This window comes from Rhinoderma darwinii, chromosome 9, assembly GCF_050947455.1.
Source record: "Rhinoderma darwinii isolate aRhiDar2 chromosome 9, aRhiDar2.hap1, whole genome shotgun sequence".
NCBI lineage: Eukaryota > Metazoa > Chordata > Amphibia > Anura > Rhinodermatidae > Rhinoderma > Rhinoderma darwinii.
Window position 1 is genome coordinate 72,656,178 of NC_134695.1, and position 24,321 is coordinate 72,680,498.

A 24,321-nucleotide genomic window follows, 5' to 3' on the forward strand; every position below is an offset into this window, starting at 1 on the left:
GAGGCAGGTGGTCTTGTTCAGCAGTGCTCCTGCACCCACCCAAGACAGTAACTGAGACTTTTTGAAGAATTATGTGATTTCTAACCTTTAGGCTGGATGCACCAAAAGAGAAGTGTGAAGATAACAAGATAATGGAGCGTTTATTAGAAAGAAGCCCGTTAATCACCCTGCGGAAGGCAATGGTTCAGACGCAGCTAATTAAAAGAAACACTTACGGTAATATTATGAGGTTTAACACACGTGAGCGGGCGCTCTCACCCTGAACGTGATCTTCTAGCTCTATAAAGCCGATTTGTATCTGTGTTCAGTTTGCAGGAGGGTCATTTACCATAAAACATTACAAAGTATAAGATTGTCAATATTTTCCAGTTTATATATTCTTTGTATAATCACTAATTTTACAACTTTCTCATATACTTTGTTTTTGCAATTCCCAACAATTTTCAAAATCTCTGTTTGATTCAGAGGCTGAAAAACCCATCCTTAGGCCCCATGCACACGACTGTAAAAACACCCGTAATCACGGGCCCATAGACTTCCATTGGCCACGGGTACCTCCCCGTATGCTTACGGGAAGACGCCCGGGCCGTTGAAAAATATAGAACATGTCCTATTTCAGGCCGTAATTACGGGAGCGTTGCTAGGCGACATCAGGGGATTTACATTTTTGAATAAAGAGAAGCAGAGAAAATGGCGTCTGAGAGATCATGTGACCCTTTTATGAGGTTTGGACATGATTGTGACAATTTCCAGCCCCCCTTTTTTTACGGGGCCGTAAATACAGGTGGAATAGGGTTGACAATGGACCCGTATTTACGGGCACGGGTCCATAGATACGGGTTAAATACAGGTTACAAACATGTGACAAAGGACCCGTATTTACGGCCAGAATTTAAGCGGAGGGAAAAAAATACGGTCATGTGCATGGGGCCTTACCCGGTAGTGATGCAACGTATTAGTGAACTTTCAGCTGTGTGAGCAGGACTAGGTCAAAACAGGTTTCAGTCTTTGAATGGAAACAAGAATGTTGCCATTTACTGATATTTTCAAGATCTTTGCTTGCTGTTGGTGAATGGAAACAGACTGAAAAATCCATCCTTATCTAGTCCACCTGCCACAGGTTCCTGTTACAAGCTCTGTACCTCTGTCAGTTGGATATTATTAGTATGGGCTTCCATTCACTGACAGTAAGTATATACTTTAAAAAATAATGAAGAATTGACACACAAAGTATATTAGAAAATTGCAGAACTTTGCATTAAATTATGATCTAAAGTGTAGCTAAACGTTCGACAAACTTCTGAGATGTCGTAGCGACATGTCAGAAGTTTGGATTGGTGGGGGTCCGAGCACTGAGACCCCCACCAATCACTAGAACGAAGCAGCTGAAGGTCTCGTGTGAGCGCTCCGCTGCTTCGTGTCTGTTCGCCGTTTTCCGGAAATAAATGTATCATTGTACAGACTCAATATAAAATGTATGAGCCCGCACTCCGATACATCGGCTTTCCGGAAAAAGACAAACAGACACGAAGCAGAGTAACGCTCACACGAGACCTTCAGCTGCTTCGTTCTAGCGATTGGTGGGGGTCTCAGTGCTCGGACCCCCACCAATCCAAACTTCTGACATGTCACTAGGACATGTCAGAAGTTTGTCGAACGTTTAGCTACTTAAGTCTGATCGGTGAGGGACCACTTAGATCAGCAGAATTCCAGTGGGTGCAGCCGTCCTTTCTGGTTTTATCCAGGCACAGTAGTATAAACATGGAAGGGGACGCAATGCTGGACGGAGTGCCATGGCCTTTTTGTTCTGCAATGGGTCCTGAGGGTTGGTCTCCCACCGATCACATATTGGACAGACCATCAAAGTGTTTTCCCGGAGAACTCCTTTAACCTTCTTATGACTGTTGAACTCCCTTGATGGCAGTTTTACATTTGTTACATATAAACTTTCTGCAATTTGCAAAGCAGGAAAAAGATAACAAGAAATATCCAGTGTTTTTATACAAATGACAAAACTAATTTCTTCTTTTGCCCACAAAAATAATTTGTGCTATATATAAAGCGGGCAGTATTGCATTTATAGATCTACGGACGAGATCAGTTACTCGTATAGAATGAATCTTTTATATGCAAAATGATACATTTAATTAACCTGAATACGTCCTATTTCCGCCCTCGCACGGCTCGGGAAGAAACAACGACAGAGCTGTCACTTGTGACTCCACTGCTGCAATAATCCCATTTTCTGCTCTTTATCTCTGGATATTTTTGGCTCCATGCAATGACAGTATTTTACCAAAAAGCACAGGCACGGATCCTGTCCTAATGGAGTGTGAATGTTTTATAGCACAAAATGAATTCTGTGGAGACAAAACTACAAATGTTTGACAGAATGAAGGCCATGATATGATGATTTGCTCAATCAAATAATTTCTGTGTCATAAAAAGCTATTCTATGTCCCTCCCTAAGGGTTGCACGTGTCCCCCACTGTTGATGCCAACGTCTTCTGCACTAATCTCGTAGACCGGGTACTCATTTCTTTGCTTTGTTTATACGCTGTTCCCTTGTGGAGGCTTCTATTCTGTACACGTACCGTTGTCTAAATAAGAGTTGAATCCCCCTTAGAAAATGGGTTTCTGTGTCACATAAGTAAAATTATGTTTCACAAATGGGCATTCGGAGTCCAAAAATGTTATTATGTGCCACAAATGACTGTTATGTGTTACAAAATGGCATTGTGCATTAGGTTTTGGCTTATGTCCATCAAAAAACGTGTTACCTTTTGACCTCTGAATTACTGATTATCTCACCTTTAACCCAAAGCAAAGTTGATACACAGGGATCACCCAATCTCTGTAAGGCCCTGTTCACACCGAGTATTTTTCAGGCAGAAAAATCTGCCTCAAAATTCCCTCAAGAAAACTGCCGCGAAAACCGCGATCTCTGCCTCCCATTGATGTCAATGGGAGGTCAGAGACGGAAACGCCCGAAAAAAGTGCATGCAGCTTCTTTTTCTCGCGAGAGTTTTTATACCACTCGCGGGGAAAAATGCCTCTGCCTCCCATTGAAATCAATGGGAGTCAATTTCGGGCGGATTTTGGCGCTGTTTCCAACACCATTTCCGTGTCAAAAACAGTGCCAAAATACTCTGTGTGAACTCACCCTAAGGCTGGATTCACACGAGCGTGGCGTTTTTGCGGACGCGCAAAATCCACTTGACAGCTCCGTGTGACATCCGTGTTTGATGCGCAGCTGCGTGATTTTCACGCAGCCGCCATCATAGAGATGAGGCTAGTCGACGTCAGTCACTGTCCAGGGTGCTGAAAGAGTTAACCGAGAACTTCCCTCCCGGCCTTGGTGACGCGCCTCTCTTGACATCTGGCCCCACCTCCCTGGATGACGCGGCAGTCCATGTGACCGCTACAGCCTGTGCTTGGCCTGTGATTGGCTGGAGCTGTCACTTGGACTGAATTGTCATCCCGGGAGGTCAGACTGGAGGAAGAAGCCGGGACTTATCGGTAAGTCAGAACTTCGTTTTTTTTTACACGTTCATGTATATTGGGATCGGAAGTCACTGTCCAGGGTGCTGAAACAGTTTAACTCTTTCAGCACCCTGGACAGTGACTATCTCCTGACGTCGCGTACCGGAATTTTTTTTTGCCGAGTTCGGCCGAACCCGGTGAAGTTCGGTTCGGTTGTCTGGGTTCGCTCATCTCAAAAACACTCCGTTTGGATGTTTGTAAACAGAAAAGCACGTGGTGCTTTTCTGTTTACATTCATCCTTTTGACAGCTCTTGTGCGAATCACGCAGTTCGCATGGAAGTGCTTCCGTGCGGCATGAGTGGTTTTCACGCACCCATTGACTTCAATGGGTGCGTGATGCGTGCAAAACGCTGAAAGAACGGACATGTCGTGACTTTTTTTCAGCGGACTCACGCTGAGGAAAAATCACGGACATGTCTGCACGGCCCCATAGACACATATAGGTCCGTGCAACGCGCGTGCAAATCACGCGCGTTGCACGGACGTTTTTCCCGTTCGTCTGAATCAAGCCTAAGGCCGGATTCACACGAGCGTGTGAGTTTTGCGCGCGCAAAAACGCTGCGTTTTGCGCGCGCAAAAGGCACTTAACAGCTCCGTGTGTCATCCCTGTATGATGCGTGGCTGCGTGAGTTTCGCGCAGCCGCCATCATTATGACACTCTGTTTGGATGTTTGTAGCACGTGGTGCTTTTCTGTTTTCAATCATACTTTGTACTGCTGTTGCGCGAATCACGCGCGTCCCACGGAAGTGCTTCCGTGTGGTGCGCGTGATTTTCGCGCACCCACTGACTTCAATGGGTGCGTGATGCCGCGAACAACGCACAAATATAGGACATGTCGTGAGTTTTACGCAGCGGACTCACGCTGCGCAAAAATCACTGACTGTCTGCACGGCCCCATAGACTAACATAGGTCCGTGCGACACGCGTGAAAATCCCGCGCGTTGCACGGACGTATATCACGTTCGTCTGAATAAGCCCTAAGAGTTCAGGACATGCGTTAAAGGGATTGTCATATTTGAAAAACACCGTTTTATACACCCTATTAGGGTAATAGAGGGGGGTCCTCTGTTCGCGATCGTCATCTCTTGGGCAGAGTGGAGAGCGGTTAGATAGAGCGTCTCTCTCTCTCTCTCTCTTGAGGACTCGTCCTGTATTACACAGGCATCACATTGACATGAATGGACACTGTGTAATGCTTCATTTCTCCTGTGGTGGCGCTGCAGGGAAACTGAACACTTACTGCCAGGTTTCTCCACAGATTAGAGGTGATCGCTGGGGGTCTCAGCAGGGGAAACTTTTTCATCTGTTTATTGTCAAGAGACCCTTCTAACAAGTAGGGATTGTACAGAGCGGAGACCTCCTTAAATGCCTGAAGACTATATTCGATAGAAATGGTATTTCATAATGCGAATGAACTAAACATAACTTCTATATATAACAGTAGAGAACCAGCAAGGGCTTGTTCATACATAACAGATTTGTTGCAGAAATTTATCAGACTGTGTAATGCTCTTCTGAAAACCGCAGGAATTCACTCCGCTTTCCGCAGCAGTTAAGGCTCGTCCACACGCTGTGGAATTGGCGCATTTTAACAAATCTCGTCCACACGCTGCATAAAATTTCCAAGCCAAAATTGACCTGCGGTGCGTATTTTTCGGACCGCAGCACGTCCATTCCTGCTGCAGAAAGTGTCCAGAATTGCTGCATTTTTCAGAGGAGATGTCGCCATCTCCTAACATTGGGAAAAACGCAGCAAAATCCGCACCATTTTCTGCTGTAAAAAAACACAGGAAATCGTGCGTTTCAGAGGAAAGCCTTTGACTTTCAACGGAATTGCTGCAGAAATGTTGTGTGTGGACAAGTCTTAATGGACATGCGGCAGAACTAAAATTACGCACCACGGGTGAATTTGTGGACATCGTTTTTTTTGCAGCGTGTGGATGACATTTGTTCAGTGACACTCACTTTGCTGCTACTGTATTCCGCTGCATCCGCAATTCCTGACGGAAAATACGCAGCCAATCCGTTACGTGTGGACAAGCCCTAATGATTCAATAAGGGATGAGTGAAGGGATCTGATCAATATGCCAGCACACCGCATCCAATGGATTAATCGATGCGCCAATTATTTGATTCACTTAAAGTGACTCACAAATGCGTCAAATTTATTTTCCCAGGGGTTTGCAAATCTAATAAAATCAAATCAGGCAGAATCAGTCTCTATTAATAACTATGATAACTATTTTACAGAGGCTTTAGAGGCAGCTATGTGGGGCAACGAGTTTCCAGCTGAAATTTTAACATTGTATCATAAAATAAACATTACATTCATTCCGTCTATAGCAGCGCTGAGGGGAAGAGACACATGAAGAAGTTTGTTCCCGATGCTGATATTTTAGCGGGTCTTCCCACAAGGTAAACATTCCTTCACATTGCAATATTATATTTGCTGCCGTGCTCAGGTATTAACAATGAATTTCAGATTTCTTTCTATTTTAAGCCTTTAAAATGCAGAATTTTTTACACTTCGAATCTGTGATTGTAAATAATTAATCTTAAATATTTTTCACTAGAATGAAACAATAAATTTGGTGCCACTTTTTTTGTTGTGCTTTGCATGTATATAATGAAAAGTTCTGCAACATTCTAATATACTTTATATTTCAATTTCTCACAGATCTCTGCTTGCTGTCAGTGAATAGGAACTCGTCTTGATCATTTCCAATGGACACAGGTGCAGGGTTTGTTACACTATCAGATCTCTCTTCTGATGTGCGATGCAATTGTGTCAGTTGGACATACTCAGGTTGGGTTTTTAGCCTCTGAATGTAAAATGTTTTTATTCACTAGCAGCAAGCAGACATCTTTAAAATGTTGAAAAAAATCAAACACAAAGTCTATTAGAAAGTTGCAGAATGTTTCATTATATAGTGATTACACTTTATTTACATAACACCAGAAAAATATTATGCAGGATTAGAAAAACATGCGTGATATTTTCTATAAACAGCGCCACACGTGTCCACAGGTTGTGTGAGAATTTGCAGCTTAGCCCCATTTACTACAATGAGCTGCAATACCAGTCACAACCAATGGACAGGTGTGGTGCTATTTCTGGATGAAATCAGTTATATTTTCCTAATCCTGTACAACCTCTTTAACTACCAGATTGGAAGAAATGTTGCGCTGTTCTTACTACGACTGCGCTTACCCTCGAGCACAGTGTCTGCCTCCGTGCCCGCAGAACTAACCATTGTGACACTTCCATTATTCCCTTTCTGATTCACAAATTCCCTTCACATCCTAATATTTTTTAAAAACAGATATGAAAGAGATACAATAAATCTATGTACATATATGCAGAAACTTAGAATGCTGTCTGAAGAGGAAGCCGAATTTATCACAGTGGAACTTGCTGAATATAAATTTGGCGCATCTTACCAGACACTTTTCTTTTCCTTAAGCCATGATCACAAACGCAGTTTTTAGCTCAGGTTTTTTTTTTTAGCCAAATACAGGAATGGACAGAAAGGAACGGATATGCATCAGTCATTTCTTTACACCTTTCCCTCCTCTTGAATCCACTTCTGGCTTTGGCTAGAAAACGGAGCCAAAAACTGCATCAAAACGGTGTGTGAACCTGGCCTTATACCAACTCTTGGTTGATTTAGATTTTGTTTGGCCAGAGGCTGGAGTCACACATGCAGTTTTCATGGCAGTATTTGATGCAGTTTTTTTTGCCAAAGCCAAGAGTAAATTCAAAAGGAGGAAAATTATAAAAGGAAAAACTGACGAGCCGTCAGCCGGGAGCTGCCAATAGCAAACATCCAAATTCTGCTTTTCACAGGTGCAAAAATCTTCATAGCGCCTGCTCATTGGTCCTTGAAGATTTTCCTTATTTCTGCATAAATAAACATTGGCCCCCTCCTTCCTAAGCCCTAGAGCCATCCACACATGGTGCATAGTCCATCATAGATGTAGATATACAAGGTGAGGAGCTATAAGAAATACCACACTGGTTCCTCTACAGTGACACAGTCCATATTGTATCCTGCCTGATGGGGAAGGATACAATGTATCAGAGCTTTGTTTTGTACTGCAGAAAATAATGCAACATTTCCTGGTTTTGGATACAAGGATGCGACCTGAACGTGGTCTCTTTAAATGAACCTCCTATTGTTGATGGTCGTCATCTTCAACTGGCAGTCTATAGGTAGGGGAATATCTAGCAGGTTTCTCTCCTCAGACGACTCCCGGAGTCTTTGTTCCTCGATGCGAGTCACAAGTTGATCCCTCTGCTCGATGACTCTCATCATCTCAGCAAATGTCTCCTCTTCCTCTGCAATGTCCTTCTCGTCTCTGAGTGCCGCTGATGGGAGATAAATCACATATGTCATCTTTATCATGACCAAAGAAATCAAATACTATTTTCAAGGGAATGAGATGTATGAAGACAAGCAATAGGCTCCCCAATTTAGAGATCAGCATTCTGCGGGTAGGGGGACTGTACTATACACCCACACACTAATATATTAGAATTTCCATGAGAATACTCTTAAAGGGCAATCTTCACTTAGAGGTACAATACTGTAGGCTGGCACAATGACTCCACCGGCAGAATACGGAGTGCAGCTCTGGAGTATAATACAGGATATAACTCGGGATCAGTACAGGATAAGTAATGTAATGTATGTACACAGTGACTCCACCGGCAGAATAGTGACTGCAGCTCTGGAGTATAATACAGGATATAACTCAGGATCAGTACAAGATAAGTAATGTAATGTATGTACACAGTGACTCCACCAGCAGAATAGTGAGTGCAGCTCTGGAGTATAATACAGGATGTAACTCAGGATCAGTACAGGATAAGTAATATAATGTATGTACACAGTGACTCCACCAGCAGAATAGTGAGTGCAGCTCTGGAGTATAATACAGGATGTAACTCAGGATCAGTACAGGATAAGTAATGTAATGTACACAGTGACTCCTCCAGCAGAATAGTGAGTGCAGCTCTGGAGTATAATATAGGATGTAACTCAGGATCAGTACAGGATAAGTTATGTATGTACACAGTGACTCCACCAGCAGAATAGTGAGTGCAGCTCTGGAGTATAATACAGGATGTAACTCAGGATCAGTACAGGATAAGTAATGTAATGTATGTACACAGTGACTCCACCAGCAGAATAGTGAGTGCAGCTCTGGAGTATAATACAGGATGTAACACAGGATCAGTACAGGATAAGTAATGTAATGTATGTACACAGTGACTCCACCAGCAGAATAGTGAGTAGAGCTCTGGAGTATAATACAGGATATAACTCAGGATCAGTACAGGATTAGTAATGTAATGTATCTACACCGTGACTCCACCAGTAGAATAGTGAGTGCAGCTCTGGAGTATAATACAGGATATAACTCAAGATCAGTACAGGATAAGTAATGTAATGTATGTACACAGTGACTCCACCAGCAGAATAGTGAGTGCAGCTCTGGAGTATAATTCAGGGTAAGTAATGTAATGTATGTACACAGTGACTTCACCTGCAGAATAGTGAGTGCAGCTCTGGAGTATAATACAGGATGTAACTCAGGATCAGTACAGGATAAGTAGTAGATTCATTCTATAGGTAACCTGCAAAATGGGTCTCGAAGGTGAACACAGGATTTAGAGGGGTTCATTGCCATCTGTTACTTTCTCATCACTATATACGTGTGGATGTGACGGATCACGTATTGTACCAGAAGATGAGCTTCATATATAAACTTACGGTCAATCATCATCTTCTCTCGCACCTTTTGTTCTAATCGTCCTTGTTGATCCTCCAGCTCTAATTCTCTCGCTCTGTGGAGAAAAACAACAATCCATAATCATGTTATTAATGAATTGTTTAATGAGTAATGATTCATTAATTGAAATTGTTTAAGGTTTATCGTAAATAAATCGTAACCGTCGTACAATAAAAAGTTCTGCAAATTTCTAATATACTTAATTTAACTAATTTTAACCTATGGGGGACGCAGATATATATACATACATACATGCTGTGTTATGTGCTGCGTAAACATACAGATAGACACACATACACTAACAGTGATAACACTACTGCACTAGGTTGAGCCTGAACCTGTTGGGGGGTGGGTCGGATTAACATGGGACCCTCTATCATTTCAACACATCCTAATAGGACATTTAGAAACGCGCTGGAGGCTGTATGGCGGCACATGACGTCCCTGCGGCTTCATACTATAGAGTCGTGAGCTGCCATATGGTGCTTAGTGTGGCCCTGTGTTATGAGGTTATTCTCCGTCTACGGCTCCGTACAACTCGGAGGTCATATAGAGGTTATACGGAGATAATTGAATGGTGCCGTAATTTGGCCATGAGTATAAAGCAGAAAACTCATACATAAATAAATAACATTAGAATTATATTTAGTCCCCTAATAAATATTCAACAATCTTGGGTCACACATAACCCAGTCGTGAATACGGACGCGTGGCGCCAAACCATGCAACGGATCTGTGTTAATACTAAATGTTAAAAACACTGTCCCAGTCTCATTAATCTTGCTGTGCCCGAGATTGGAAAACTGTTTTTGCAGCCTCCGAAAAATAAAAAATAAATATATTTATTTATTTTTCTTACGCTACGACTTGTTGCGCCGTCTCAGGGTGAAGAAGAAAGAAGCGATTGTGGCTGTTTGTGTTACATATTATTTTTTTTCCTCTCGCTATGCTAATGAGAAGATTCTATGCGAGGAGTTAAAGCCTCAATTTAGCGCGGTAATGAGATCTGCATGCGGTGGGAAGACAATATACACCTGTGCGTATGGCCGAAATTAATAGGTTCCCATATTTCCTGTCCTTCTTGTATCCCCCCCAAGGATTCATTGTGCATACTGATGGCGAGCGCCACCGAACTTACACGGATAAGAGCCCAGACTCGTAACGATTCAATTTACTCTTTTCAATGGCGAGCTGGAACCAGTCGCGCAGGAGCCGGGCTTCATCCTGTGCGCCTGAATCTGTTAGAGAAATGAATGCGGAATAACACCGGTTACAAGGCTGCGCTCTGCATTACACAACTGTTTTACATTCAGTTTGCATGATATGTATTTACCGCCGTGATAAACGGTTTAGTATGCGCTTGTTTGTATCATTTGCTTTTCATCTTGTTTCGTCAGGTGAGGGGGGGAGAGGGGTTGACATAAAATTGACAACAGTAAAAAAATTATATATATGTATACAGTGAAATTCCTTTAATCCGGCATCCGATAATCCAGAAAATCTCATGATCTGGGACTTCTTTCCAGCACAGAACTGCAATATAATGTGGAATTTTTCAAATGAAAGCGAAGGCATATATAGAAGTGAAGGGGTCCCTTCTGGTGCAGGGGCTGCCTCTATGGTATGTACGTCCATGACAGACCCTATAGACCACAGAAGACCCCATTACAGCTCCCACAGGGATTGTCACTTTCCCAGACGACTAAGAATATATCCACATGTGGCTTAAATATTAGTGGCGAATCCGCAGCAAAATCTACAAAATCCCTCTGGAAGGAGTAAGATTCGTAACAGAAGTTGACGTGCTACGGATTTTAAAATCTGCACCGCAGGTGAATTTCCATGTCAACATTTTCCGCAGCGTGTGGATGAGATTGGTTAAACTCTCATCTTCTTTGCTGCAAATGCAATATGCTGCGGATTTTCCACCTGAAAATCCGGACGGAAAATCAGAAGCAAATCCGCTACGTGTGAACCTTGGCGTTTATTCACATGGTGGTCGTGGTTTTGGCCACGATTTTTGCAGTCACAGCCAAACTGGCATTTTACAGCAATTCCGTTTTATGCTACGACATTGGATAGAGGAGGGGGAGGGTGTATCACCTCATAATGGTTCATTACCGCCATTCAGGAATCTCGGAAAATCGGTAATGTAGTCATAAGTACTGTCACCCAGCTTTCCCAGAAACAGACAAAACGAATAAACAGCTGGATTTTCCATTGGTGAATATGGGGCCACTTTCATCAGACGGGCTCCACACTCACGAAAAATGGTGCATGGTGTATGTCAATACAGCACTAGTACTATATATATATATATATATACACTCGATTTGTGTATGCTGCAAATTGTGAAAGTGAAAACTAACGGTCACATCAAGAACAAAAAAAGAAAAGGTGATGAGACGCTCTATACATTTGCGCCAATTTTATTAACTGTGCTCCCATGTAGCTACTGTGAGGGCACATTCAGACGTGGCGGACTGTCCGCAGTGGGATTCTGCAGCAGCCGTTTTTTACATTTTTTTTTCTATAAATTTTTAGGAAAATAACTGTGCGGACCATAGGCTGCGGTGCAGAATTTTCCCTCCGCAGCAGCTCATGACGTTGCGGAGAAGAAGCGGAATTTCACTGCGGATTTCAGCCGTTGCAATGCAAAAACTGAAATCTGTGGCAAGTCCGCCGTGATATCTGCAACGTCTGAATTACCTGTCAAATATGCAAATGTTGCTGCAGATTCATTGCGTAATTGCCCCAAATCTGCACCAACATTTGCAGCGGAAAAATTCCGCCATGTCTGAACATGGCCTAAAGGTTACGTCAGGGATGACGGTGATTGACAGAAACTTTAATGTTCAAAATAAATAAAATATCAAATAATAAATTGATAATAAAATAATGATATAAAATGGCCTCCGTGTTGCTCTTAGTTTGGAGATGATTCCGTCCATAATTCCGGCCCATTGTGAGCGGCTCGTATTCTCTTTAGGACTTTATTGCATTTTGTCTCACCCACGGATGTTCTCGGCTAATTCGTCGCCTCCTAAATGGATCGCGGTGGCAACAAAAGATCTTTTCATTCCTCGCTACCATAATTATTAGAGGCGACACCGCATAAATGTCATTGAGAAGTTGTGTTCGGGCCCCGTCTCCTCGCTTCGTTATTCTAAGCCACAATAATTTTCTAATTATCTTAACATTACATACAGAGCAATTTGAAATGTATCACTACAGATGAAATGAGGCTGATTTAATAAGCATCGGACAATGACTGAGCCGCCGGCCCTATTATACATGACAGTCATAAGAGGGACCTTGTCATAGTTGAGTGGTAACTGAAAAATAACACCTTGAGTCCTGTTATGTTCTGGAGTAAGCGGGATGAGAACTCGCCGTGCAGCGCCCGAAAAAAAATGTGCAGGATTTAATGTATACATTTTGCACTATTTTATTGATACAAAGTATTTTTCTGTGCACCTTTTTCTCATTCAGGTCCATATGGGAAATTTGGATAATTTCCTTTTACCACCTGTAGGGGTCGCTGTTTCTTCAGCTGGCAATGCAGCTGTTTTGTCAATGACTAAAAATTGGAATTGAATAAAAATGCAAATATGTCATAAATGCCTGATAGGTGAGGGTGCCGCCTCTGGAACCTCAACCCACGTTCAGGCGGTCCCCGCTCCCCCATTTGAGGTGGCTACTTCCATATCGTCCATAGGCTTGAACGGAGAGCTGTAGACCTGTTAATTCAATCTCCATCTGGATGTAGGGGCTGCCACACTGGGCGAAATGAGGGTATGGGGACCCTCACCTATCAGAAGTCAGAAGAGCTGGGGGTCTCCTGACGCACATTCCAGCTGGTGAGGCGGCCACTGCATCCACACAAAGGTTGAATGGAGAGGTGGCCATATAAGTGTGCAGCTCTCTCCATTCAAGTCTATGGGAGTTATGGAAGTAGAAGTGGACGCCCACCCATCAGATATTTAGGACATATCCTGCGGATATGGAAAACCCCTTTTAGGACTGTGGAAGTTCCTGGGCAGAATCCTGTGTGAGACCCTCCGACTCTCTTCTTGTAGGAACGAAAAAAAAATAAGCCTAAGGGCGGATTCACACGAACGCGAATCGCGTCCGTGTAGGGCGCGTTGTTTTCACGCGCCACGCACAGCCCAATAGAAGTCAATGGGGCAGTACAGACAGTCCTGGTTTTTGCGCAGCGTTTGTTCACTGCGTAAAAAGCTCGACAAGTTCAATATCTCTGCGTATTTCGCGCATCACGCACCCATTGAAGTCAATGGGTGCGTGAAAATCACGCATGTCACACGGAGGCACCTGCGTGGAACGCGCGTTTTTCACGCCGGACATGTTGTCTCTATGCTAATGAGTTTGCTAATGAAAAGCTCAAAAATGCTGCAGCACAGGTGCGCACATCAAGCAGGGGTGTTGCATTGTTGGGCTTTTTGTAGGCTGGCGAAAACATGACACCTCTTTGCGTTTTTTACACGCGCCGGAAAAATGCATGTCGTACGCACGTAATACACGCACACACGCCCCAAATACGCATGCCACACGCTGCGGACACGCGCGCAAAACGCAGCGTTTTTTGCGCGCGCAAAAATGTCACGTTCGTCTGAATCAGGCCTAATGGCCATAGCACCAAGCAATGCCCAAAGAACAGTGATACATAGTACCCAAATATTACCATCCTACAATGCTACAAAAAAATCTGGGTCGGTTTTGATAAATGTGTATGTTACCAGCCGCAATTCTAGGGCAGCACGGAGTCATGCCAGGATCTGTGGGCTTGGTGGTTGTGGGTGGAACAAGTGAAGAATAGCACCATGCCGCTGTGTCTATAGATTGTAAGCTCTAAAGACCATACATGCTGCTTCAATGTAATACCATAGTGATGCGGGATATATTGTCGCGGCCATGTTTATAGAAGATGATTTAGTCATAGATAACCCTCCCACCGGCCTCCGGCGACCTCATGTGTCACCACGAGCTCGGGGAATGAGAAATGGTTTAAATTCCAACTTATTCATATTATTTTAATGTCAACTGAAGCAGCTGAAATCAGATTTCTAACCTCGCAGGATAATTAAACCATTCGTTAACTCGTCTGAGTATGAACTGCGGCAGAGAAATCCAACGCCGCGACTAAGTACAAATGTCGCTTGTAATGGGTTAATTGGCCGGTTAATACATATTACTCTCATTTATCAGCAATACTTAGCGCTCTTGTCTGCCTGAAAAGACACATTTCACAATTAGCCAAATGATCTGCATCGTCCCAATCAGTTCAGAGAGGCCTTAATGGTGGAAAATACATTACTGATATATTTATAGGGGGGGGGGGGGGACGACATTTCTGGTCTCAGGAGACGCTGCCTGGGTATTGTCACTCAGCATCAACGGGGAAGAAATACTGATTTTGTGTAATCTATCTATCTAATATCTCATATCTATCTATCTATCTATCTATCTATCTATCTATCTATCTATCTATCTATCTATCTATCTATCTCATATCTATCTATCTATCTATCTATCTATCTATCTATCTATCTATCTATCTATCTATCTATCTCATATCTATCTATCTATCTATCTCATATCTATCTATCTATCTCATATCTATCTATCTCATATCTATCTATCTATCTCATATCTATCTATCTATCTATCTATCTCTCTCATATCTATCTATCTATCTATCTATCTATCTATCTATCTATCTATCTATCTATCTCATATCTATCTATCTATCTATCTATCTATCTATCTATCTATCTATCTCATATCTATCTATCTATCTATCTCATATCTATCTATCTATCTATCTCATATCTATCTATCTATCTATCTATCTATCTCATATCTATCTATCTATCTATCTCATATCTATCTATCTATCTATCTATCTCATATCTATCTATCTATCTATCTATCTATCTATCTATCTATCTATCTATCTATCTATCATCTATCTCATATCTATCTATCTATCTATCTATCTATCTATCTATCTATCTATCTCATATCTATCTATCTCATATCTATCTATCTATCTATCTATCTATCTATCTATCTAATCTATCTATCCCCCTTCTGTTTGTCACCGACCACTGGCATAGCTGGGCTCCAGCGCTGTGCCAGGACTCCTCTGTGACACGTCGATGGTGGATTATACAAGCCATATTGCTAGATGGCTTTGGGTAACCATGAAGGTTGGTGGGACTGACCAATGGATACTTGGGTTAGTTGGCTCGGTGCAGGTGGGCACACTTGCCTTATAGGTGTGCAGGTCGCCATGGCTGCAGTGTAGTAGGGGAGCTGAGGTAGACGTGTCCTGGCTCCGCGGGTAAAGGTACTGCAATCAGCCGCACTCCCGAACTGTATCTATTGGATTGTGACAGAATTTTTTTCCATCGGTCGAGTCTGATCTGGCTAAGGCTGTGCCCTCCTTATCGCGACCATTATATTGAGAATGCAGTAGGGTGAGGGTAATGAAAGTGGCGGCAAATGTTAGCATTGCTGGGTTGGTATAATCATCATCATTGCACATAATGTCCTTTTTCTGCTGAAGGTCGGCACAGCAGCCCCCATATTACCAGCCAGTGTATTGTGCGCCGGCATCTTCCTGAGCACACGTTCTCCTGATCTTATTGCACTTTGCCCTCTGTATATAAGACGCACTTTGAAGGATTTACCTGTTTCTCCTCGCAGAGCCTTCTCCAGCTTGATACCTTGTATGTCAAGTGCTCGCTGCTTCTCTTCAGCTTCTTGGAGCTGACGCTGAATTGTCTAAGGGAAGAATTGTTTGTTACAATGTTGCACTTGTGGGGGTGTTAGAAGCTGATCGTACAGACCCGCTCTGTTGTAATGTAACACGTATAGAACCTACAGAGAAGTGCCCGCACCTGACACCCTGTCCCAAGTTATCTAAATCCATCTGTACATTTCACTGCTCCTAGAAACGTGTGTTCATAAGGGAGGTCGTTCCTGGGCCTGAGTAAAAGAGTCTAATACAAAGTCTAGAAGAGTTGTCATTGGGAAGTATCGCTGCAAAGCATCATGGTCCAAAAACTTCCACGCATACATGGATGTGGAACGGATGAACCTGATCTTGGGTTTCCAGTTTTGTGTATAATGAAAACTTCTTGAACTTCCTAATAAACTTTGGGGGGTATTTAATAAACAATGTAAAGTCGCTAATTTTGGCGGACACCACATTTGTGCTAAAATTTGCCACTTTTCACTTTTTTCACCACTTTTTAAAAGTGTGGCGAAAAATGGGGTAAGTTATGTGGGAGGGGGAAGGGCCATTACTGGTCCAACAGATTTACTATAAGTAACATCAGAAATTGGTGTCATTTATAGCGCAAATATTAATATGAGCAGGCGTACATTTTAATTTCTGCCAAACATGCGCCAAATTTATTAGGAGACGGGACTTCTTAAATTCGGGCCATTTTTCTCCTACTAAGTCTGGATTAAGACTGGCATATGAATGTCACTCTCAAAAAAATGTCCCTAGGTGTTTCAATACTTCCACATGTTTAAGATCTTGCTGTCAGTGAATGGGGGCATTTTTTTTTTTTTACATACAGAGACTGAAGACCAGTCCTAACCTAATACTTCTCACATCTGAGGGTTTGTTACAATTCTATCCAGTATAGACAATCCTCTATGAGGTTAAAACATCAGAATATTGCAGATATATACGCCAGCGATGAGTTGATGTAAGGAAGGGAAGTGTGTCTAACATGTTTAGCGAGACGCGCCATTTTGATAAATGTGGTGTAATTTGCACCATTTTCACTGGTAAAAGGAAACATCTTCCAGCAATATTGGAAAATCCCCAAAGTCATTTAGATAGATACAGAATGATTACAAATACATCAAACCAGAAACCTCCTTAATGGAGAATATTTATGACAGGGTTATCCCCATCTTTATGCCATTTCCACAAGTCTCATAGATGTGGGTTCCAGCTGAGACCCGCACCTATAGCGGGAACGGGGGTCCGCTTGCTTGGCTATTTCCATAACTCCCTTAGAACGGAATGGAGAGAGCCGCGCGGCCACCTTAACATTCATTCTCTGCTTGGATGTGGTTGGGACCACCGTTGTCGCCATAGGTGAGGGTCCCAGAGCTGGAACGCGCATATTTCACACAATTATGGAATATTCCGTGGATTTACCATAAATGCCTTACATGGTAATCGCCTCTAAGAGGTGTGAATATTTTTTTTATTACGTCTGCTATCTAAGCAGCACCTCAAATCTGTTTGTCCATTGCCTAGCAACAGGTGACAACTCCAAAGTGTCTTATTCTTATGTGAATGCGGTTGTCACCGGCAAATCTAGCCATTGATAATACTACATCCCCCTGATGTGGCAGGACGGTCTTCAGCCCCTCAGGTACAAGGGCAAAGGTAGATTGCAACCTTGGCACCCGCTATAACTACCCCAGCTCCGCATCCAGGATTTCTCCAGATATTTGAATGCTGCTCTCTATCTTTGGAGTTAGATTTTCTATTTCATTAACTGCGGGTGGTTTACAAGAAAGCAGACGGGGCTGGCAGACGATATTTTGTTTTCCTGTAATTACTTAAAATGAATGGTTCAGTGTCCATGACTGCAATCCACATCGTGTGGCTGCTGTGCCAGCGCTGGGTATTCTGCGTGTGGTACAGATGGATTTACTGTACCCTTCCCCCATCTCTCTCTCCTTCATAACGTTCCTCCAAATAATAATGATTTTTGAGCCTGTTGTAATCTGGTGTAAAGGATGTGAAAGCTTCAGGGACCTTGGAGGACAATGCGGGTCTTATCAAGGCCGACGTGTAAAACCTGTTAAATTATCCCTTTACACGAACGCCACGCAGCACAAATCCTGGCAAACAAGTGAATTATTAGAGTTAAAAAGTGTTATCTTTAAATGGAAGTGATTGACTGACGGTTCTGCTATAAAACTCGGTTATTCTTTCCATGTGAACAAGTAGTAAAAATTCCATTTAAAAAGGAAAAAATACAAGCGCGACCGTCCTAAAATGTTGTTCTACCTAGAAAAGCATGTCTACGAACCTTAATTATTATCCAGTCTCAGTATCTTTATTATTCTGTGTATATATATATATATACACACACTACACTGTAGCACTTCTCCTGTCCTGTATACTGGGTGTAATTCTCAGTATCTGTATTATTCTGTATATATACACACTGCACAGTACCACTTCTCCTGTCCTGTATACTGGGTGTGATTCTCAGTATCTGTATTATTCTGTATATATACACTGCACAGTACCACTTCTCCTGTCCTGTATACTGGGTGTGATTCTCAGTATCTGTATTATTCTGTATATATACACACTGCACAGTACCACTTCTCCTGTCCAGTATACTGGGTGTAATTCTCAGTATCTGTATTATTCTGTATATATACACACTGCACAGTACCACTTCTCCTGTCCTGTATACTGGGTGTGATTCTCAGTATCTGTATTATTCTGTATATATACACTGCACAGTACCACTTCTCCTGTCCTGTATACTGGGTGTGATTCTCAGTATCTGTATTATTCTGTATATATACACTGCACAGTACCACTTCTCCTGTCCTGTATACTAGGTGTAATTCTCAGTATCTGTATTATTCTGTATATATGGACACTGCACAGTACTACTTCTCCTGTCCTGTATACTGGGTGTAATTCTCAGTATCTGTATTATTCTATATATATGGACACTGCACAGTACCACTTCTCCTGTCCTGTATACTGGGTGTAATTCTCAGTTTCTGTATATATGGACACTGCACAGTACCACTTCTCCTGTCCTGTATACTGGGTGTAATTCTCAGTATCTGTATTATTCTGTATATATATACACTGCACAGTACCACTTCTCCTGTCCTGTATACTGGGTGTAATTCTCAGTATTTGTATTACTCTGTATATATGGACACTGCACAGTACAACTTCTCCTGTCCTGTATACTGGGTGTAATTCTCAGTATCTGTATAGTTCTGTATATATGGACACTGCACAGTACCACTTCTCCTGTCCTGCATACTGGGTGTAATTCTCAGTATCTGTATTATTCTGTATATATACACTGCACAGTACCACTTCCCCTGTCGGGTGTAATTCTCAGTATCTGTATTATTCTGTATATATGGACACTGCACACTACCACTTTTCCTGTCCTGCATACTGGGTGTAATTCTCAGTATCTGTATTATTCTGTATATATGGACACTGCACAGTACCACTTCTCCTGTCCTGTATACTGGGTGTAATTCTCAGTATCTGTATTGTTCTGTATATATGGACACTGCACACTACCACTTCTCCTGTCCTGCATACTGGGTGTAATTCTCAGTATCTGTATTATTCTGTATATATGGACACTGCACAGTACCACTTCTCCTGTCCTGTATACTGGGTGTAATTCTCAGTATCTGTATTGTTCTGTATATATATACACTGCACAGTACCACTTCTCCTGTCCTGTATACTGGGTGTAATTCTCAGTATTTGTATTACTCTGTATATATGGACACTGCACAGTACAACTTCTCCTGTCCTGTATACTGGGTGTAATTCTCAGTATCTGTATAGTTCTGTATATATGGACACTGCACAGTACCACTTCTCCTGTCCTGCATACTGGGTGTAATTCTCAGTATCTGTATTATTCTGTATATATACACTGCACAGTACTACTTCTCCTGTCCTGTATACTGGGTGTAATTCTCAGTATCTGTATTATTCTGTATATATGGACACTGCACAGTACCACTTCTCCTGTCCTGTATACTGGGTGTACTTCTCAGTATCTGTATTATTCTGTATATATGGACACTGCACAGTACCACTTCTCCTGTCCTGTATACTGGGTGTAATTCTGAGTATCTGTATTATTCTGTATATATGAACACTGCACAGTACCACTTCCCCTGTCCTGTATACTGGGTGTAATTCTCAGTATCTGTATTATTCTGTATATATGGACACTGCACAGTACCACTTCCCCTGTCCTGTATACTGGGTGTAATTCTCAGCATCTGTATTATTCTGTATATATGAACACTGCACAGTACCACTTCCCCTGTCCTGTATACTGGGTGTAATTCTCAGTATCTGTATTATTCTGTATATATGGACACTGCACAGTACCACTTCCCCTGTCGGGTGTAATTCTCAGTATCTGTATTATTCTGTATATATGGACACTGCACAGTACCACTTCTCCTGTCCTGTACACTGGGTGTAATTCTCAGTATCTGTATTATTCTGTATATATGGACACTGCACAGTACCACTTCTCCTGTCCTGTATACTGGGTGTAATTCTCAGTATCTGTATTATTCTGTATATATGAACACTGCACAGTACCACTTCTCCTGTCCTGTATACTGGGTGTAGTTCTCAGTATCTGTATTATCCTGTATATACACTGCACAGTACCACTGTGTATTTCAGTGTATAATGATGGGACTTTGCTCTTACCTGGGCTTTGTGCAGCCTCTTCAGCTCCTCCTGTTTTGCTCGCCGTCTCGCCACTTTCTCCATCTTTCTCCGCTGCCTGGAGGTACGAGTGCTCTGTTGGATTAAAACACATGGGTGGTTGATACTTTTCATACGTTCTACATGACAATAATTGTTAATACGATACTAAATACAGGAAAGGGGGGTCTGATATTTCAGGGGTACAAGATAACTGTCCGGTATTTGTGCCATCCTGCAGGGCAGTCATGCTTCAATGACAATGTCCTCACCGTTCCATTGAATACAGCATATCCAAGATTTGTCATTCAGTAATCTGGGAAAGTTTGGTGACGGCCCTTGTGGGAGCAGTACATATTTCCTATGGCTTCCCTGCTGTATTTTTTTCCCACATGTAAAATGAGCGGCCACGTTAATAACATTAGATTATGTAACTGCTTTTTAAGCGATTGTCTCGTCTATTCTGGAACGTTCCTGCGGTGTTTGCAGATATTGTGCAGCTCATTTTCCTGCCGCTTCCAACAACCTGAGATTAAATCGCGTTTCTAGGCAGATTCTCCTTTTATGGTAAAAGAGTCCAGAGTCCTGCGGGTGCTCAGCTCCAGACTTTCTGCCAAATCAGGATCTAACGATCGGTTCAGGGACGAAATCCAGAAGCCACCGCTGTCCTGGAGCGATTACAAGTCGGGGCGGAGGTGGCAAAGCGGCAGAACTGATCTGACTACTTATTTATCCTTCCACAGGCTGAATCCTGAGCTGCATGGACTCTAATCTTCATGTTTAGAGGGATATAATGTACAAGATCCAGCACATGAGGCTTAGACCGGACGTGTTCAAGTCACAATGTTTTATTTTCTCTAAATTATGATAAAAATAAAAAAAATAAGTGCAACTGAAAAAAAATATATATTTCTTATAAATTTCAATCATACGTCCTGATTTTTGCTAATCCTATAAACCTTGTGCTATTGCAATGGACAAATGGCAAAGCAATAGCACCAGCAGGTGGTAGTATGTAGGTACTACATGTGCCCACCTAAGATTGAGCATTAAACCTGAAAATGTTAAGTTTAAAAAAGGTCAGCAACTTATAATACTACAGCAGTGATATAAAAGGAGTGTCTGATATCAGTCACATATATAGATATAAGGACTGGAGGATATAATAGTACAGCAGTGATATAAGAGGAGCGGCTGATATCAGTCACATATATAGATGTAAGGACTGGAGGATATAATAGTACAGCAGTGTTATAAGAGGAGCGGCTGATATCAGTCACATATATAGATAGAAGGACTGGAGGATATAATAGTACAGCAGTCATATAAGAGGAGCGGCTGATATCAGTCACATATATAGATGTAAGGACTGGAGGATATAATAGTACAGTAGTGATATAAGAGGAGCGGCTGATATCAGTCACATATATAGATGTAAGGACTGGAGGATATAATAGTACAGCAGTGTTATAAGAGGAGCGGCTGATATCAGTCACATATATAGATATAAGGACTGGAGGATATAATAGTACAGCAGTGATATAAGAGGAGCGGCTGATATCAGTCACATATATAGATGTAAGGACTGGAGGATATAATAGTACAGTAGTGATATAAGAGGAGCGGCTGATATCAGTCACATATATAGATGTAAGGACTGGAGGATATAATAGTACAGCAGTGTTATAAGAGGAGCAGCTGATATCAGTCACATATATAGATGTAAGGAGTGGAGGATATAATAGTACAGCAGTGTTATAAGAGGAGCAGCTGATATCAGTCACATATAGAGATATAAGGACTGGAGGATATAATAGTACAGCAGTGATATAAGAGGAGCGGCTGATATCAGTCACATATATAGATGTAAGGACTGGAGGATATAATAGTACAGCAGTGATATAAGAGGAGCGGCTGATATCAGTCACATATACAGATGTAAGGACTGGAGGATATAATAGTTCAGCAGTGTTATACGAGGAGCGGCTGATATCAGTCACATATATAGATGTAAGGACTGGAGGATATATAGTACAGCAGTGTTATACGAGGAGCGGCTGATATCAGTCACATATAGAGATGTAAGGACTGGAGGATATAATAGTACAGCAGTGATATAAGAGGAGCGGCTGATATCAGTCACATATATAGATGTAAGGACAGGAGGGTATAATAGTACAGCAGTGATATAAGAGGAGCGGCTGATATCAGTCACATATATAGATGTAAGGACTGGAGGATATAATAGTACAGCAGTGTTATAAGAGGAGCGGCTGATATCAGTCACATATATAGATGTAAGGACTGGAGGATATAATAGTACAGCAGTGTTATAAGAGGAGCGGCTGATATCAGTCACATACAGATGTAAGGACTGGAGGATATAATAGTACAGCAGTGATATAAGAGGAGCGGCTGATATCTGTCACATATATAGATGTAAGGACTGGAGGGTATAATAGTACAGCAGTGACATAAGAGGAGCGGCTGATATCAGTCACATATATAGATGTAAGGACTGGGGGATATAATAGTACAGCAGTGATATAAGCGGAGCGGTTGATATCAGTCACATATATAGATGTAAGGACTGGAGGATATAATAGCACAGCAGTGATATAAGAGGAGCGGCTGATATCAGTCACATATACAGATGTAAGGACTGGAGGATATAATAGTACAGCAGTGATATAGGAGGAGCGGCTGATATCAGTCACATATATAGATGTAGGGACTGGAGGATATAATAGTACAGCAGTGTTATACGAGGAGCGGCTGATATCAGTCACATATATAGATGTAAGGACTGGAGGATATAATAGTACAGCAGTGATATAAGAGGAGCGGCTGATATCAGTCACATATATAGATGTAAGGACTGGAGGATATAATAGTACAGCAGTGATATAAGAGGAGCGGCTGATATCAGTCACATATACAGATGTAAGGACTGGAGGATATAATAGTACAGCAGTGATATAGGAGGAGCGGCTGATATCAGTCACATATATAGATGTAAGGACTGGAGGATATAATAGTACAGCAGTGATATAAGAGGAGCGGCTGATATCAGTCACATATATAGATGTAGGGACTGGAGGATATAATAGTACAGCAGTGTTATACGAGGAGCTGCTGATATCAGTCACATATATAGATATAAGGACTGGAGGATATAATAGTACAGCAGTGATATAGGAGGAGCGGCTGATATCAGTCACATATATAGATGTAGGGACTGGAGGATATAATAGTACAGCAGTGTTATACGAGGAGCGGCTGATATCAGTCACATATAGAGATATAAATGTCTATAGAGGTTCTTAGCACTGGAGATATGTGACATAAAGTAGTGACTATTGGGCAGGGTGGTTTCTGCAATTCCGATCACTCATTCCATTGAAAACTAACTACAGTCAGCCTCTCCCCAGCCTAACAGGGCTGATAACAGAGAACAATGGA

The 24,321-nt window shown here is 42.1% G+C and overlaps 1 protein-coding gene across 5 annotated transcripts in view; it reads right to left on the reverse strand.

Moving 5' to 3' along the window:
* Positions 1 to 4,058: 4,058 nt before the first annotated feature.
* MICAL2 (microtubule associated monooxygenase, calponin and LIM domain containing 2) overlaps positions 4,059 to 24,321 on the reverse strand; it is a 218,428-nt gene continuing 198,165 nt past the window's right edge. For 3 of the 5 annotated variants that reach the window (XM_075838144.1, XM_075838145.1, XM_075838143.1), the window contains exons 30-34: positions 20,863 to 20,955; positions 16,055 to 16,148; positions 10,480 to 10,579; positions 9,323 to 9,396; positions 4,062 to 7,914 (exon numbers count right to left, since the gene is read on the reverse strand). In XM_075838144.1, coding sequence (XP_075694259.1) covers positions 7,706 to 7,914; positions 9,323 to 9,396; positions 10,480 to 10,579; positions 16,055 to 16,148; positions 20,863 to 20,955 — 570 coding nt within the window. In that variant the 3' untranslated portion in view covers positions 4,062 to 7,705. Of the gene's footprint in view, positions 7,915 to 9,322; positions 9,397 to 10,479; positions 10,580 to 16,054; positions 16,149 to 20,862; positions 20,956 to 24,321 lie in introns of all 5 variants that reach the window. The other 2 variants (XM_075838150.1, XM_075838147.1) reach the window with 2 other exon arrangements.